This window comes from Salvelinus alpinus, chromosome 2, assembly GCF_045679555.1.
Source record: "Salvelinus alpinus chromosome 2, SLU_Salpinus.1, whole genome shotgun sequence".
Lineage (NCBI taxonomy): Eukaryota > Metazoa > Chordata > Actinopteri > Salmoniformes > Salmonidae > Salvelinus > Salvelinus alpinus.
The window spans coordinates 52570278-52588479 of record NC_092087.1 but is presented as its reverse complement, the minus strand read 5'-3'; the positions used below and the strand labels follow the sequence as shown (position 1 = coordinate 52588479).

Genomic DNA, 18202 nt, shown 5'->3' with positions numbered 1-18202 from the left:
TGTCTAAATAAGAATGAATTTGCCGATCGGCTATCAGCATATGTCAGCTTATCCACCTCCGTCCCTCCCTCTCTGCTTCCCCTCTCTGCCTCCCATCATGCCTCCCCTCTCTGCCTCCCCCCATGCCTCCCATACTCTCATCCTTAATCCCTCCCTCCAAGAAACGCCTCGTGTCAGGTTTTTATGGTGTGTTGCGTGCATGGTGTCCGTAAATCTGTGGCGAAAAGCGAGATGGGAGAAGTAGAGGAGGACAAACGGTGTAAGGAGCGGACTGACCAAGTTAGTGAGATGGGCAGCGAAAGAGTGGGTGTGTTTGACAAATTTGACAGAATTGTTTGTTGCCTGAGTTAATGGCACATAGCAGTTTGAAAAGTTATTGTTCAAAGGATCCACATTTCGGTGATACCTCAAGCTGTCTAATTTTAACATTGAACAAAAAAGAAGGCAAAGGAAGAAAAAAAAGTATTGCATAAACATTGTCTTACAGTCTGGTGACTACATACCTGCCAATTTCACCTGGCTGGTGAGGAAAAAAGAGAGGGGGTGGAGAGAGGTGGTTGGGAGTATCTGAGCACCGCACACAGGCATAGGCTAGCCTTTGGCACGTTGATATCTTTAGACTTTTGCTTTGGTGCCCCTTCAACATGACTAATTATCTGGATCTGTGTGTGACTCTTGCATGCAACCTGGACTCGGGTGTAGACGTAACATAGTAAACGTTAACTTAGCATGATCCCATTTAGTATGATATGTTACGTTTCACATGGTATGTATTAATTTGTGGATGACATCATCCATTTTGTATGATATGCTACGAATTACAAGTTATATGGTATGTTACGAATGGCAAAATTCCTACCCCCGCGTCTTCTCGTTTTGAAATGGCCAGGACTAGGCCAATATGCACGTGGGTTGGACTATACGAATATGGCTGCGGTGTTCCTGAATTTCCTCGAGCCAGCAGTTTCTTCCTTCCTCTGTGTGTTTTTAACAATAATAATTTTTAAAATGTGGTGGCTATATGATGAGATCCTAACTTGCTCTGGCCCTGTTCCAATCCTGTTATGCTAGCCAGATTAGCCCAGACAGAGTCATGTTATGAGCCGGGCCTAATTCCATACTGACTGACCCCACACTAATCCTAGGGCGGATTACCACTTGATCCTTGATTATGCCTTCATATCTGGACTGTGTGTGTCTGTCGGTCCGTGGTCGGTGTGCGTTTCTGTGCGTGCACGTCTCAGTGTGTGTGTGCTTCTGCGTGTGTGTTGGGGTTTATCGAGGTCGATACAACGCGTTCTGTGGATGTCAATTAGCCTATATTATTCTGTATGTAAAAGGTTAATCACCTTGCCAACGGCATTTTCATTGCTTTTCCATCACTTTGTTTGTCAATGAGCCACATTTTTCGTTCATCTATTTCCCAATAGAGGTTGTTTACCTTGCTTTAAAGAATTGTTTGTTGCCTGAGTTAATGGCACGTAGCAGGTTGAAAAGTTATTGTTCAAATGATCCACATTTCGGTGATACCTCAAGCTGTCTAATTTTAACATTGAACAAAAAAGAAGGCAAAGGAAGAAAAAAAAGTATTGCATAAACATTGCCTTACAGTCTGGTGACTACATACCTGCCAATTTCACCTGGCTGGTGGAGAACAGAGAGGGGGTGGAGAGAGGTGTTTGGGAGTATCTGAGCACCGCACACAGGCATAGGCTAGCCTTTGGCACGTTGATATCTTTAGACTTTTGCTTTGGTGCCCCTTCAACATGACTAATTATCTGGATCTGTGTGTGACTCTTGCATGCAACCTGGACTCGGGTGTAGACGTAACATAGTAAACGTTAATTTAGGATGATCCCATTTAGTATGATATGTTACGTTTCACATGGTATGTACTAATTTGTGGATGACATCATCCATTTTGTATGATATGCTACGAATTACAAGTTATATGGTATGTTACAAATGGCAATCCGTAAAATATGTTAAGAATTTGCAATACGTATGATATGTTACGAATTATAATTTGTTGTGGTTTACGTTAGCTAGGTGGCTAATGCTAACTTTAGCTATGGTGGCTAACGTTAGCTATGGGTAAGGTTAGGATTATGTTAAAGGGTTAGGGGAAGGGTTAGCGAGCATGTTAAGTAGTTGCAAAGTAGCTCAAAAGTAGTAAGAAGTTGCAAAGTTGCTAATTAGCTCAAATTGCCCGTGATGAGATTCGAATGTGCAAACCTTTGGGTTGCTAGATGTTCGCATTCATCCACCCCGACCAACCACCCTCCTTTCGTTGTTCCCTTAAGTAACCTTCTGTCTTATGTTGTTATCATCTGCGTTTTTCAGCCGAGGAGCTGTTCAGCTACTGTATCTAGTAGGTCTGGCACAATTACCGTATAACCAACGTTTATGAATGACGACCGTCATGAAAATATAATAGCCTTCATACGACGCGGCAGCCGGGAATTCCTGTGGTTGTCAGTTTCTGCAGTAACATGGACTCTTAACAACGTGATGAAACTTTATTGATCCTTGCTGAAACAAGCAATCAAATCAGATTTTATTGGTCCCGTAGCGAACAAGTCTTTGGTTGCCTAGACAATGCCCCCACCCTGCAGAGGCAGCAGCAGCACACAGAAATGGAATGAATAAAACGGGCTTGGAACCTCTTAACCCTGGCTATTTCACTGGCAAACTCATGGGCACACTCGCAATGCCTGCCTGGTATTGTGATGCAATGTCCATGGTAATGTTCATTCAAATGATGTTAACTGATGTGGCTCTTGCAATGGAATGTAGTTTTTGTTATGTCAGTTGAGTTTAATCCACAAATCACAGCACAGATTGACGGGTACACGTCCTGCTTTTACTTCCTGCTTTTGCTCCTATGGGTACACACGCAATGGCCGCCAGTGCACCCATTATGCCATCATAGACTTGAAATGGGGACGCCCGTTCTATTCCTACTATTTCTATGGCAGCACATGCAGTCAGGAGCTGAGGAGAGGACAAAATGTGCGTCTTTAACAATATATTTGTTGTGTGGTAACCAAACGGTTATTACGGTAACCGCGTCATTTGTATTGTATTTATTATGGATCCCCATGCCAAGGCAGCAGCTACTCTTTCTGGGGTCCAGCAACATTAAGGCAGTTTTATACAATAAAAACAAAACATGACATTACATTTCACAACAGATTTGGCTGGCTAATAACCGGCATCCAACATTCCATGACAATCACAGCACCTAGTATCTAGGCTACTACTGTATCTCTTATCCCTCTTCTACTTTTTTTATTTTATTTTATTGAATATTAAAGCATACAATCTCTACCTGCAGTGAAGCCGCTCAACATTTACAGTACTTTCAGTCAGTCTAACAGACGTCCGTCCAGAGCGACCCACCGAAGCAACCAGGGTCAACTCCCTGCCCAAGGGCACGCTGACAGATCTCCACACAAAGTCAAAACGGGGACCCGAACCAGCGACCTATTGGCCACCGGCCCAAGCTCCCAACCGCCAGGCCGTCAACCCTCTAAGACCCCCCCCCCCCCCCCCCACACACACACAGTTCCCCGACAGCTGCTCCTCAACCATCCGAGATTTGAATCTATCCGATCTAATATAATCCCCAGATTGCGAGTTGAAGATATGTCCTTTTAAGATTATTAGTATATTAGTAATTGACTGACCAGGTCTCTCCAGATCTCCCAACAATGCTATCTAGGGTCAATTTTAGATTCATGTTGTGCTCTTTCAGCCATTCCTGAGCCTGAGACCAGAAACAGGCTACCTGAGGGCAATACCAGAACAAATGGTCTATTGATTCTGTATCCTCACAACAGAATCTGCAAAGCTGCGATGATTGTATGACCCAAATATTCAACATTGTGTTGATAGCAAGAATTCTGTACAGTAATTTAGTCTGTAATCTTGCGTCGTTTTATATATCAACTCATGCCATGAAATCGTTACATCAGAAATCTCTTCCCAGCTATTTTGCAATCTGTATGGCACAGCTGTCAACATCCTGGTCCTCAAATGAAACTGGTATACTTTCCTATTTATGCTCTTTTTGTTCCTCTGACAGTTTTGATCCTTTATATTTGGCAGACAGACCAGTTTGCTACCTCATTCCGCTGCCACCTGCCTATTCCATTTTTGGGGTAACGCTGTAATCATTTGGTTGTAATCTTATATTGAGCAAACCTTCCTGTACAATTCCGATGACTCCATAAAAGACATAACTCTACCATTCCAATTTACGAAATAATTTGAAAACAAATACCCTTTTCAAACATCGTTTCCATAAACAAAGGTATTTTATCAACCAGCACATTTCAGTTCAACCATAATATTTGTTGTATAATTTGTTCTCTATTTTCAGGGGATGAAATTGGAATTGTAACCAGCTGTGCAATGCTTGTTTGAAAGAGAGACCTTGAAAAAGGTTTCATTTAGAATTAATCAAAAATGAGACATGGCAATCTGCACAAAGGGAAAAAGGCAATTTTTAAACATTGGATGAGCTTTTCTTAGTCATTTACTTGAGAACCATTTAAGGTTCACGTAAAACTTGTGAGTAAGTGAAGCTTTTAGAGAGGTTTAGTGCTTTTCTATTTAATCATCTCAACCCACCCAGTTCATATTCATTATATAGATAGGCTCGCTTTATCTTCTCTGGTTTAGCATCCCAGATAAAGTGAAAATATTTTTCCATCATATGATTTGAAAAACAGATCATCAGGAGTAGGCAGCGCCATAAGTAAGTGAGTAAACTGACTAAGGAGTTAATCACTGCAATTTTCCCATACATATATTTACCTCTCCATGGTTGCAGGATATTGTCTATTTTTACTAGTTTTCTATTGAAATTCTTTGTGGAGAGCTCATTATATTTATTTTGTGATATGAATACCAAATATGTCTACTGTACTTCACCATCAGCCCATCTTATAGGTAAACTGCAGGGTAACGTAAAAGTAGTATTTTTTTAAGGATGTAATATGTACACTTATCATAACTTTTTGGGGACTAAAACCTAATTATCTATCTTTCCTTCCTTGAGCTATATCACTTGTCAGAGCAAGAGGGGGGAAAAGTGTCTCTCTTTCTCACCATCTCAGTCCCTCTCTCTCTCTCTCCTTTAGCTTCATTAAACGTTCCCAGGGTAGTTTATTTGTTTACTTCCCCGTGTCTCTGGGGAGAGCGGTTTTAGGCACGCTGTTAATTTGTGCTGCTCCGTTTGTTTTGTTTTGAACATCTTATGCAACAGGAACATTTAGTGAAAGAGGAACATCTCAGGCTCCGGCTAATAAATATGAGATAAACCCAAGCCAATTGGTATCCTGTAAACAGGAATGAATGTTTTTTTTTCTCCCCGCCATAGCATATGGGCTAAGTAAGTTTGTCAGCGGTTTTGTGCAGAACTGCATGTCGGTGAGAGAGATACATTTGACACGTGTCTGACCGCACCTGGCGACCTCTAGAACTTTTGTGCTCTGGCCACGTTGTGTTAGCAGAATATACCTATGTGAATAAACCGTGTGTGTGTGTACTAATTAAGAATAATCATCATCTGGTGGGTGCTTATATCTGCCCTATTTCACACATGTACAAGTGTGTGTTAATACGCGTGTGTGAATTGGAAATGTGTTTTTTTCTTTTCGTTACCCACTCTCGCTTCGGAGGGGCGGTGTGTGTGTGTGTGTCTGTGTCTGGCCCTTTGAGGATAGGAGATATTAAACTTTAATCAGGCGTTGGTGTACACATGGAGAGGGAGGTATGGATGATGCCTAACCTCTCTGCCCCACACACACCATGCCACCCCACTGTGAATAAATATTAATGTCTGTAGTGTATCAGGGGAGTCTCGTCTGTTGTGTACGTCTCTGCTGGAACAACAGGCCTCTACATCCCCTCTCAACAGTAAGTACCTGTGTGGGGACAAAACCCAAACCACCCCAGTGGCCAAAAGTGTGTGCTTGTGCGTGCAAGTCATACCATGTTCTGATTGGTTGTTCAGGAAGACGATGGGGAGACCCCATTGGCTCTAAAGGCCATGACCGTTAGGGTCAAAGTTTCAGGTTGAGAGAAATCAACCGTTCTCTAGGGACATGTTAGCTAGTCTCTTCCTTTTTGTCTTCTCTCCATCTTAGAACCAATTACACTATAGGGCAGCGACGTGTGGGGTGCGCTTACAAAACAAGAATTTGACAAATTGGACAAACACCCAATTGAACCCTGAATGCGGAATTGTGTAAGAACATCCTCAGGGCACAGAGAGAAATTCCAAACAACGCAGGTAGAGCAGAATTAGGCCAATTTCCTCGTCTGAGTAATATCCATTAAAGAGCCACCAAATGTTATTTTCATTTTTAAAACAAGTGACCACCACTCATCTCATTACAATTCCTCAACTGCCAAGAGGTGACCATAGAGAAGAGTCCCCTCAACCAGCGGCTCAATTCACTAAACATTACCAACCCAACAAAGCATCAGGACAGTACTCAGAAAATCTGGCCCATCCAAATTGTCACAAAGCAAACATACAAATTTATCGCCTATTGGAAAGACAGACAAAAAATCTAAGTAAACCAATGCTATTTGGCTCTAAACAGACAGTAAGTACATGGTGGCAGACTATTTGACCACTGTGACTGATAGAAAACTGAGGAAAACACTGACTCGGTACAGACTCAGTGAGCACAGTCTGGTCATGGAGACCGGTCGACTCAGGCAAACCTGGCTGCCCAGAGAGAACTGGCTGTGCTCACTCTGCCCCCGGGGAGAGGTAGAGGCAGAGCTGCATTTCCTATTACACTGTGACAAATACTCAGACCTAAGAGAATCTTTCTTTAGAGTACAGAAAATCTGAAGAAGAAGCTCATATTTATTGGATGAAAAGCCAAAATGTGCAGTTTTGACAGCCAAATATGTGTCCTCCTGCCACAACAGAAGGGACGGTCAGTGAAAAGTGCAATGTAATGTCAATATTTACCATTTTGTTTGAACATGACTGAAAAGCCACATGGCAGACTTGCCTACTACTGCTTTTAATTTATTATTATTATCATTAATGTTGTTAATCACAATACATTTTCCACTACTACTATTATTATTATTGTTGTTACAAGTGCACCTTGATAATGAGTGAGATGCTAATTTCGCTTACCTCTCAGCCTGGCTCCTCTCTTTTTTTACCTTCTTCTTTTCTCACACTATCAATATCTCTCTCTCACACTTTCCATCTTGCGCAAAATAGCCTCCGTCTGTGTCTGTCCGGAGCTCAGGGTGCAGGAAACCAATGTACAATGTTTCAAGATTGTTAGCACAAGCTTTGGGCTGGACCAAGTTGATGGTTGATACAATGTTTCAAGTTCCTTGCAGACAAGCCATGTGTAGCCAGTGTGATTCATTTCTATCAGGATATTTTTTCGACCTGCAGGCTGCAATCTTTTTATTTGTTGGCTTTATGTGGGTTATTTTTTACATAGTTGGCAATAGAAGCCACTTTTAGATTTGTCTAATTTTCATTTAGAGTTAGATATAATTTGTATTAAAACCACTTCACATTTTTTTTTTTTTTTTTTAAAGTCTTCGTAACTGGCACGCAGGTCGGTAGACATGGTAAGATAAATTGGCACTCCAAATGGAAAAGTTTGCCGACCCCTGGTGTAGCCTATTAGTGGCAACTTTATCACTGAAAAGTTGGATTAAAGTTGCATTGATGTTCAATGGTGAGCCTTGCAGTAACCCTGAGTAAAGTGAGCCAATAAATATATAATGGCTACTAAATAAATAGTCCTTTAAGTTCAGTCTAAAAGCATGACTTTTATTTTCAAAATTCTGTCTGAATATTCATTAGTTGTAGGAGGCTGTGTAGACGGAATGAAAATCATCCAATCACCATGCGGCGAATGAATGAACCAATCACGTACCATGACATTGCTGTGTGCTGGACTCCTTATCTACTGAATGCACATTGCTGTGTCTCCTTTTTTCTTTCTTTTTTACTGTTTCCAACGGCATATTATGTGAAATGTTGGGACCACAATGTCGAAACAGGGGTGCCGAAAGACGATCTAAACAGAGTACCACACTCACATATAGCTGACAGTGGCAGATCACCCTTAACGTGGTCAGATACCTACGGGATGCATCCGGGTTTTCAGGGGAAATGGAGAGAGAGAGAGCCTGCGACCTGAAGGCAAAGCTCCATCTTATCTCCACGTTTACTTGATTCATTAAACAGTGCATAAGAGAAGGTACCCCACAGTTTTTTTTTTCTTCTTCTCTCTCTCTTGTCAGGACCAGAAAGGGAAAAACCGCTGCTCAGGCGTTTCATTTATGCCCACTACGTTAGGTTAGTGTCACATAGCTGGATCGTCGTCGTAGGTAGTCGTTAGAGATTTAGACGCGTACCGTCTGTTGCGCAGGGCCTGTATTCACAAAGCATCTGAGTACTAGTGGAGATCTAGGATCAGTGCTTGAGTGAATTCTGTTGAACAAGAGATCCTGTTAATCGTGGACAATAATATTAAGAACTTAATTGATTAATAAGAATTCATCCTGGGACTTGTTCTTGGAATTACACAATCAGCAGCTATGTAACCCTATCCTATTAGGGTAATTGTCTTCACTGAGAGAAACAAGAGAAGGCCAAGTGTACTTAGTGTTAGTCCATTTTGTGCTCATGACTCAAATGAGCCATGAGCGTTAAAACAATGTAAATAAAACATAAAGAAAAGATATTAGTTTACTAACTGTTAAAAAAAATAAAAAAAATAATTCACTTTTCAGTCAATCAAAACCCAAATAATCTGAACAGAAATCAACAGTTCAAACTTTATTGTCCCAAAGGGGAAACTTGGTTTCAGGCAGGAGTAACATGATACAAATACACACCATAAACTCTCAGCAACAACAATGTCTTTCAGTGAACTTTAGGGACACTGCAACAACATTACAGTAATATGAGTCTAACTGTGTCGTTGCTGTATTTGTGTCGTTGCAGTATAACTACGAAGGTAACGACATCAGCGACCTGCCCGTGGACCTATCGGTGGTGTGGAATGGCAACTTTGTCATCGACAACCCCTACAACATCCAAGGTAAGCACTAGACTTTGGCTCAGCTGGGTAACACAGTCTTGTGGCACGCCCGAGACCCTGATGTGGATGTCAAATGCAAGCACTGTCTTGTTATATCAAATCAAATGTTATTCGTCGCATACTGTACACATATTTAGCAGATGTTATTGCACGTGTAGCAAAATGCTTGTGTTCACCACTCCATCAGTGCAGTGGTATCTAACAATTCACAACAATATACACAAGTCTAAAAGTAAAAGAATGGAACTAAGAACTATATAAATATTAGGAGTGGCATTTACTAGAATACAGTATATACAGTGCTTTCGGAAAGTATTCAGACCCCTTGACTTTTTCCACATTTTGTTATGTTGTATTTTTCCTCATCAATCTACACACAATACCCCATAATGACAAAGCAAAACCAGGTTTTTAGATTTCTTTTCAAATGTATTAGGAAAAAAAGAAGGGAAATATCACATTTACATAAGTATTCAGACCCTTTACTCAGTACTTTGTTAAAGCAACTTTGGCAGCGATTGCAGCCTCAAGTCTTTTTGGGCATGACGCTACAAGCTTGGCACACCTGTATTCCGGGAGTTTCAACCATTCTTCTCTGCAGATCCTCTCGAGCTCTGTCAGGTTGGATGGGGAGTGTTGCAGCACAGCTATGTTCGATCAGGTTCAAGTCCGGGCTCTGGCTGGGCCACTCAAGGACATTCAGAGACTTGTCCCGAAGCCACTCCTGCATTGTCTTGGATAATCTTGTTTCTCGTTGTCTAAGAGTCTTTAGGTGCCTTTCAGAAAACTTCAAGCGGTCTGTCATGTGCATTTTACTGAGGAATGGCTTCCGTCTGACCACTCTACCATAAAGGCCTGATTGGTGGAGTGCTGCAGAAATGGTTGTTCTTCTGGAAGGTTCTCTCAACTCCACAGAGGAACTCTGGAGCTCTGTCAGAGTGACCATCGGGTTCTTGGTCACCTCCCTGACCAAGGCCCTTCTCCCCTGATTGCTCAGTTTGTCCGGGTGGCCAGCACTAGGAAGAGTCTTGGTGGTTCCAAACTTCTTCCATTTAAGAGTGATGGAGGCCATTGTGTTCTTGGGAACCTTCAATGCTGCAGAAATGTTTTTGGTAAAGTTCCCCAGATCTGTGCCTCAACACAATCCTGTCTCGGGGCTCTACGGATAATTCCTTCGACCTCATGGCTTGTTTTTTTTCTCTGACATGCACTGTCAACTTTGGGACCTAATATAGACAGGTGTGTGCCTTTCCAAATCATGTCCAATCAATTGAATTTACCACAGGTGGACTCCAATCAAGTTGTAGAAACATCTCAAGGATGATGAATGGAAACAATGCACCTGAGCTCAATTTCGAGTCTCATAGCAAAGAGTCTGAATACTTACATAAATGTTTAAATTTTTTCATAATGGTGCTCAAATTGAAGGGGGAAAAAAACAGTTTTCGCTATGTTATTATGGAGTATTGTGTGTAGAATGATGACGAACAAAATGTATTTAATCCATTTTAGAATAAGGCTGTAACTTAACCAAATGTGGAAAAGGGGAAGGGCGTCTGAATGCTTCCTGAATGCACTGTACATATAGCAATGTATGCGTAACAGAGGAGGTTCGGTGAACCACACTCCTATCATGAGTAAACCTGTGTGACTTGTGTTAGCTCCCTGCGGTCATGTCTTAGGCTTTAGCTCAGAAGGGTAACACAGTTCTGTGGTACTCCAGAAAAGTTCTGAAATGTCTGCCACCCACTGTCGCCACTTGTACGACGCCCTGTGGGAGCTTCTCCAAGTGGATGGCCACAGTCATGGCAGTAGCATGGAGATTTCGTTTTATGTAAGCTACCGCTGCACGTTAAATCATTCATAGAGTGACCAAAAGGGCTAGTTGCAAGCCAAGTCGGGAAGTTATATACATGCTCTGACACGCTATAAGGTTCAAATATATACTCTCTCAAATAGCTCAGTAAGTTTCTGCCATGCTAAAATGCAACTCTGTGGATGGCAAATGTGTGGCTGGCAAGGGTGTGTTGCATGTGTTAGGGATGTGGGGAAACGACCATACATCCCGTGTGTGTTATTTAGAAAGACACAGAAATGCACGCACACATGTTATGAGCGCACACCCATAGCCTCAAAACTGGACACAGTCACTTCACACTCACCTTTCTGTGACGTCGGTTACTTAGGCGTGGGGTGGGTGGTTCGGTGTGGGCGGGTGTCTCGACGTGTGCCTGCCTTCGTGTGCGTGTATGTGGCTTCGCATGTGTGTGTTTAGCATCCGCCGTTCCACAAACAGGGCCCTGTGGATCGTGATTAAACACACACACACCAACTAGGGAGTAGAACCCCCCCCCCCCCCCCCCAGAAAATAAGTGATGTCTTCCGTGGATAAATTGTGTACGCCCAGCGTTTTGCTGTTGTTGTCACCACGGCAGTGGGGGGTTGTAAAGCAGGGGCTCCTGCTGCGATGTGAGATGGAAGATAACATCACGTTTAGGGAATTGTTCACTAAAGCCTCTACAGCCAAACCCCAACAACAATCCAGATTCAGACACAATGTACCACAATGAGAAGTGTAGCTTTGTACTTTGTCTGAACAGCGAGTACAATGTATCTCAGTGTCAATGATGGGTGAGTGTTTGAGGTGGTGAAAGGTAGGCAGTGACAGATTGGGAGGGAGACAAGTATGGGTGCAGGGTTTTTCTCCAACCAAGCAACACACCTGATTGTCTGAATCAATTCAGTTTTTCAATCACAGTTAAATTAGGTGTGTTGCTCATGTGGTGTGTGTCTCCCTCATCCTCATTTTAACGAAGATAACCATATAACGATGCTCCCTCTCTTAACCCCCGATATGTAAATGTAATTAAATCACTCATTTAGTATAATTTAATTGGCCCAGGGTTACTTTCAAGTTAAAGCATGACCAATGGGATTTGAGAGGCTGAAAATGTTCCTCCGTCGAATTCTTGCGGCCATTTGAAGTACCGCTTTGCTTCATTGCGTATTTAAAAAAATGGAGCCGTGTAATATTGTTGAAGATTTTTGATTTTTAGAGGTGACATGTGAGACATACTTTGCAAGACTAAATTGTGACCTATGTCGGACAGGGTTGGTGTCATTTCAGGCTTTCGGATGCTAACTAAACATGTTCTCTCACCCCTTCCCCCACTTCCTCCTCTCTCTCCCCCTCCTCCCTCCAGCCCACCTGTATAAGTGCCCTGCCCTGAGGGACAGCTGTGGGATGTGTCTGAAGGCTGACCCCAGGTTTGAATGTGGCTGGTGCGTCCAGGAGAAGAAGTGTTCCCTGAGGCAGGAATGTGCCCCCCTGGAGAGCAGCTGGATGCATGCCACCACGGGCAACAGTCGCTGTGCCCACCCCAAGATCATAAAGGTACGGGTGGCAAGGGGAGGGTGGTACTAGGGTGGGCAGCGAACAGCATCCATATAAGGAAATCCTTCAACTCAGGGGGAATAATACGGCATCCATATTAGGACATCCTCAGACATTTAAGTTAAGTGTGCAAGGAATTGGAGTCAAGTTTCAATGTGAGGTTAGGTATTTGCATCACATGGCATAACGGGTATAATAGGGGATAGAGGACACAGTCGGAGAGGTAGCTTGCCCACACAGAGACTGTTGAGTCTTACAGATGGGCAGGACAGAGGAGGCAGTCTACGGGACGTCACTGAGCACCGAGACGACTGATGAAGGGAGGAGTGTGTGTGTGTGTGTGTGTGTGTGTGTGAGAGAGTGGCGTGACTTTACCAGCTGTTGCAGTGGGTAGCCATAGCGGTGGTCCTCGTCTGGCCGTGGCCCAGGTCACTGTCCCAACAGTGTAGCACTGTGTCTGTCTCACACACACACACACACACACACACACACACACACACACACACACACACACACACACACACACACACACATGAGATGGGGAGTCTACTGTTTTTCACAAATGAAATGCATTCCCCTTTTTTCCATTTGTTTTCCACTACCACCACCTTGAAAAATGTGTATGCTTCTTAACTGCGGAGGGAAAGGATCACGTATCCCCTCAGTTTCTGAATGCTTAAAGGAGAATTTCACTATTTAGGAACCTAATCTGTATTTTTTTGTGTAAATGCCATGTTATAGAAAGGTCCACACACTTTTCTTTTGCAAATTTAATTGGTTTTGAGAAACTTACCCCCAGCAGCGATTGACTTCCTGGTCCTCATTCTGGAGCTCCAGGGCATCCAAAAATCATGTACAAAGACAACAACAACAACAACAACAAAAAAATGCGTCCTTTTACAAATGGCACTCAGTATCGTGATGTAGGTCTTAAGATGCCGTACACGTGAAATTGTGTCATTCCCGAACTTCATCTGCAACGTTATAATCCATTTTGTCGAACTCAAGCGACAACTGCCTGCGTGTGCATATTGGCGTGCCTGCGTGTACTTTCTCATTCCAGCCTGGCTGATCTTGTGGTTGAGTGACTGGCAACGTAACTTAGCTACAGGTCACCACGAGATACCAGAACAACTTGAGTGAGTAAATAAAGTGTTTCCTTTATTTCGACAGTTACCTGTAGCGCACAGTGACGAGAGGAAATGGGAATGAGGAACTACACGCACGCACACCAATATCACTCGAATTCCACAAAATGGATTAGAACGTTGCGGATAAAGTTCGGAATGACACAACCATGTGTACAGCATCTAAAGACCTGCATCACGATACTGAGTGCTTTGCTGTTTGTAAAAGGATGTATTTGGGTGTTTTAGGAGCCTTTTGTTAATTTACATCAAAAAATATAGAGTAGGTTCCTAAGTAGGGAAGTTCTCCTTTAATGGAGATATTGGGATAATTGGGGCACTGGCACACAGATAAATCCATTAGCTAATGCTCCCTCTCTCACCCGCGCTTCACTTATCTCTTTAAAACAAGCGCACAAGAGGTGTGTGGGGGGGGGGGGGGTAAAGCTTGGCCTGAGGGGAAGATGTTGGTAGCACAAACAGCACACAGTGGAAAAAGCAGTGGTACAGTACAAGAGCTTCAAAAAGAGAGGTGGGAGAAGAGGGTTTGGAAGGCAAGAAAGACGAGTGAATAGAGAAGATAGACAGAGGAGGAAGAAAGAGAGACTCGACAGCGAGACACAAAAAGGACCGAAATAACCAACGGCCCACCAGGCATTGTTGCAACGCTGCCTTGACACTGCCGTGTTATTTTCCTCTGACATGAACATTACAGGAACGTTCGACAGTGGACAGATGACGAACTGAAAGAGTCTCATTCTTCCTTGAAGAACACATCCCTCTTACGCTAGAAAGAGCATTTCATCTTCCACCCAAATTGAATATTACCCTGCTTCTCAACGTCCCTACTCTCAAATCCCTCCTTCCCTAAACTTGGACTCGTTCTCTGTGCTCTGTTATTTCTTTTCTCTCTCGCTCGCTCTCTCGCTCGCGCTAATCTAAGTACGCTAGCCACTTTGTGGCCCTTTTATTAGCTAGCGGATTAGCTCCTAATTTCATTTGGGCAAGTGTTCGACTGGGATTCAAGGCATGGGGATCGAGAGGCGTTTTGTGCAAATTTCTCGCTGTTAACTCTAAATTTAGTTTGACACGGTACAATAGTGAGCGGTAGGGTACCACATTGTTAGCCTGTTATAATGCTAGTACTTCGCTAAGTGCATTAGCCACTGTGTGGCCCTTTATGACCTAGTGGATTAGCCAGTAATTTCATTGGGACGACTGGGATTGAGAGGCATTTAATTATATTTCTCCCTGTGAACTTGCTCAGTTTGACATTGTACAATAGTGAGTGGTAGAATCCACATTGTTAGCCTGTCAAAGTGAGGTTGACGGTGTCCTAATATGGACACCGTAATGCTTTAATATTGCTAGTGGTAGTTGCATTAGTCTCGCTCTCTCTCTCGCTTGCATGTAGAGTGGGGCACACTGAAAGGCCATTTCACCATAATTATAAGTAATTTACCCCCTATGCCTGCTGTGGCCCTCTATCTCTCCCTCCCTTCCCTCCTTCATCATGTCTCTTTCCCTCCCTCTCCTTCTCCTCCCTCTCTTGCTCTCTCTCACTTTACTATCAAATTGACTTATAAGAATTGTGTTAATTTTCCTGATGTTTTCATGCGTTTCTCCCATGAGGGAGAAAGATGAACTGATCTTGCATTCACAAACAAAAACAACCGGCTCCCCTGTGACTTGTCCCCACAAATATCAACAAATACACACACGCACTCACACTAACGCGTAAACACAGCCACCCGTAACCTAACACGCACACACGTCATTTATGCAGCAATGAACTGTCATAGGGTTGGCCTTGCCTCCTTCTTGGCCCTCTATCATCCATCATCTCCCCAGCAGTTCTCATAGGGTTTGTGGAGCAGGATTAAGACCACCCCTCGGAAACCAATTAAGTGTGTGTGTGTGTGTGTGTGTTCTTTCTCTGTTGGAACTGCTCATTGTAAAAGGCAACTCATTTCTTTGCTCCCCCGCCCTCCCCTATGTATTGTTAAGCTGCAATATTGGCTATTGCTGGACATTGTGTGTTAAGCTCTCTCATTCTCCATTTCTCTCTCCTGTAATTATCTCTCTCTCTCTCTCGCTCTCTCTCGCTCTCTCTCGCTCTCTCTCGCTCTCTCTCGCTCTCTCTCGCTCTCTCTCGCTCTCTCTCGCTCTCTCTCGCTCTCTCTCGCTCGCTCTCTCTCGCTCTCTCTCGCTCGCTCTCTCTCGCTCGCTCTCTCGCTCGCTCTCGCTCTCGCTCTCTCTATTGACCTAGCCACAGCGATTTACCATTGTTACAACACTAAACACACCACCACAGCAGTATTATAGCACTCAATGAATACCACATCCACAGCTGTGTGACAAAGGACCTTTCTTCCACTGTCATTTTGATCTTCAAAACAACATTATTCATGTTTGTGATATATTTTATTAAAGTGTACTAGTTCTGAGTACAAGGGTATATTTATTATCCAGTTTTTCACCCCAACAGTAATTCTACTGTGCAATGTTGACTACAGCTAGTGTTTCCTCAGTGAAATGGACAATGATTGATTTGCGAAACACCTATATAATGGATGTATAACGGTAGCTTCATAGTGACCCTGTAGGCTTGTTTCTAGAACGTTCTATCTCTGTCTGTTACTGGGATTAAGTCCAGTTCGTATGACCAGGTCCATCATATTCTTCCTATGTTTCAGAACATCTATTATTGCTTCATGTGAAATATGCATGATGTGTTCCAGGTATGAATTCATACATACAGTAGCAAGAAAAAGTGTGAACCCTTTGGAAATACTTGGATTTCTGCATAATTTGGTCATGAAATTTGATCAGAGCTTCATCTCGGTCACAACAATAGACAAACAAAAGTCTGCTTAAACTAATAACACACAACAAATTATACGTTTTCATGTCTTTGTTGAACACACCATGTAAACATTCACAGTGCAGGGTGGAAAAAGTATGTGAACCCTTAGATTTAATAACAGGTTGACCCTCCTTTGGCAGCAATAACCTCAACCAAACGTTTTCTGTAGTTGCGGATCAGACCTGCACAACAGTCTGGAGAAATTTTGGACCATTTCTCTTTACAAAACTGTTTCAGTTCAGCAATATTATCGGGATGTCTGGTGTGAACTGCTCTCTTGAGGTCATGCCACAGCATCTCAATCGGGTTGAGGTCAGGACTCTGACTGGGCCACTCAAGAAGGCATATTTTCTTCTTTGTTGTGCTGTGTTTTGGGTCGTGGTCCTGTTGCATCACCCAACTTCTGTTGAGCTTCAATTGGTGGACAGACAGCCTAACATTCTCCTGCAAAATGTCTTGATAAACTTGGGAATTCATTTTTCCGTCGATGATAGCAAGCTGTCCAGGCCCTGAGGCAGCAAAGCAGCCCCAAACCATGATGCTCCCTCCACCATACTTTACAGTTGGGATGAGGTTTTGATGTTGGTGTGCTGTGCCTTTTTTTCTCCACACATAGTGTTGTGTGTTCCTTCCAAACAACTCAACTGTAGTTTCATCTGTCCACAGAATATTTTGCCAGTAGCGCTGTGGAACATCCTGATGTACTTTTGCAAACTTCAGACGTGCAGCAATGTTTTTTTTGGGACAGCAGTGGCTTCTTCCGTGGTGTCTTCCTATGAACAACATTCTTGTTTAGTGTTTTACGTATCGTAGACTCATCAACAGAGATTTAAGCATGTTCCAGAGATTTCTGTAAGTCTTCAGCTGTCACTCTATGATTCTTCTTAACCTGATTGAGCATTCTGCGCTGTGCTCTTGCAGTCATCTTTGCAGGACGGCCTCTCCTAGGGAGAGTTGCAACAGTGCTGAACTTTCTCCATTTATAGATAATATTCTTACCATGGATTGATGAACGTCAAGGCTTTTAGAAATACGTTTGTAACCCTTTCCAGCTTTATGCAAGTCAACAATTCGTAATCTTAGGTCTTCTGAGATCTCTTTTGTTCGAGGCATGGTTCACATCAGGCAATGCTTCTTGTGAATAGCAAACTCAAATTTAGTGAGTTTTTTCATAGGGCAAGGCAGCTCTTACCGACATCTCCAATCTCGTCTCATTGATTGGACTCCAGGTTAGCTGACCCCTGACTCCAATTAGCTTTTGGAGAGGTCATCAGCCTAGGGGTTCACATACTTTTCCCAACCTACACTGGGAATGTTTAAATGATGTATTCAATATAGACAAGGCAAATACAATAATATGTGTGTTATTAGTTGAAGCACACTGTGTTTGTCCATTGTTGTGACTTAGATGAAGATCAGATCAAATTCGATGACCAATCTATGCAGAAACCCAGGTGATTCCGAAGGGTTCACATTCTTTTTCTTGCTGCTGTAAACTCACACGACTGAATGTCCAGTGATGTCCAAGTCTTTATGGCTCAAATGCTTCAATATGACCATCTGAGACCTAATTGTCCCGACTAGATGTGTGCTGTTCACGTGACGTGCACACACACGTTCAGATCCTCTGCGCTTCCTCTTCGTCTGCCAACGAAACCCAGAGGCCATTTCCAGGCCCCCTCTCCATCGGAGTAGATTCTCTCCC

At 43.1% G+C, this 18202-nt stretch overlaps 1 protein-coding gene across 2 annotated transcripts in view; it reads left to right on the top strand.

Annotated features, from left to right (window-relative positions):
• LOC139564650 (plexin-A1-like) overlaps positions 1-18202 on the top strand; it is a 244953-nt gene that overhangs the window by 168389 nt on the left and 58362 nt on the right. For both annotated transcript variants that reach the window (XM_071384372.1, XM_071384366.1), the window contains exons 11-12: positions 9014-9110; positions 12314-12504. In XM_071384372.1, coding sequence (XP_071240473.1) covers positions 9014-9110; positions 12314-12504 — 288 coding nt within the window. The remainder of the gene's footprint in view (positions 1-9013; positions 9111-12313; positions 12505-18202) is intronic.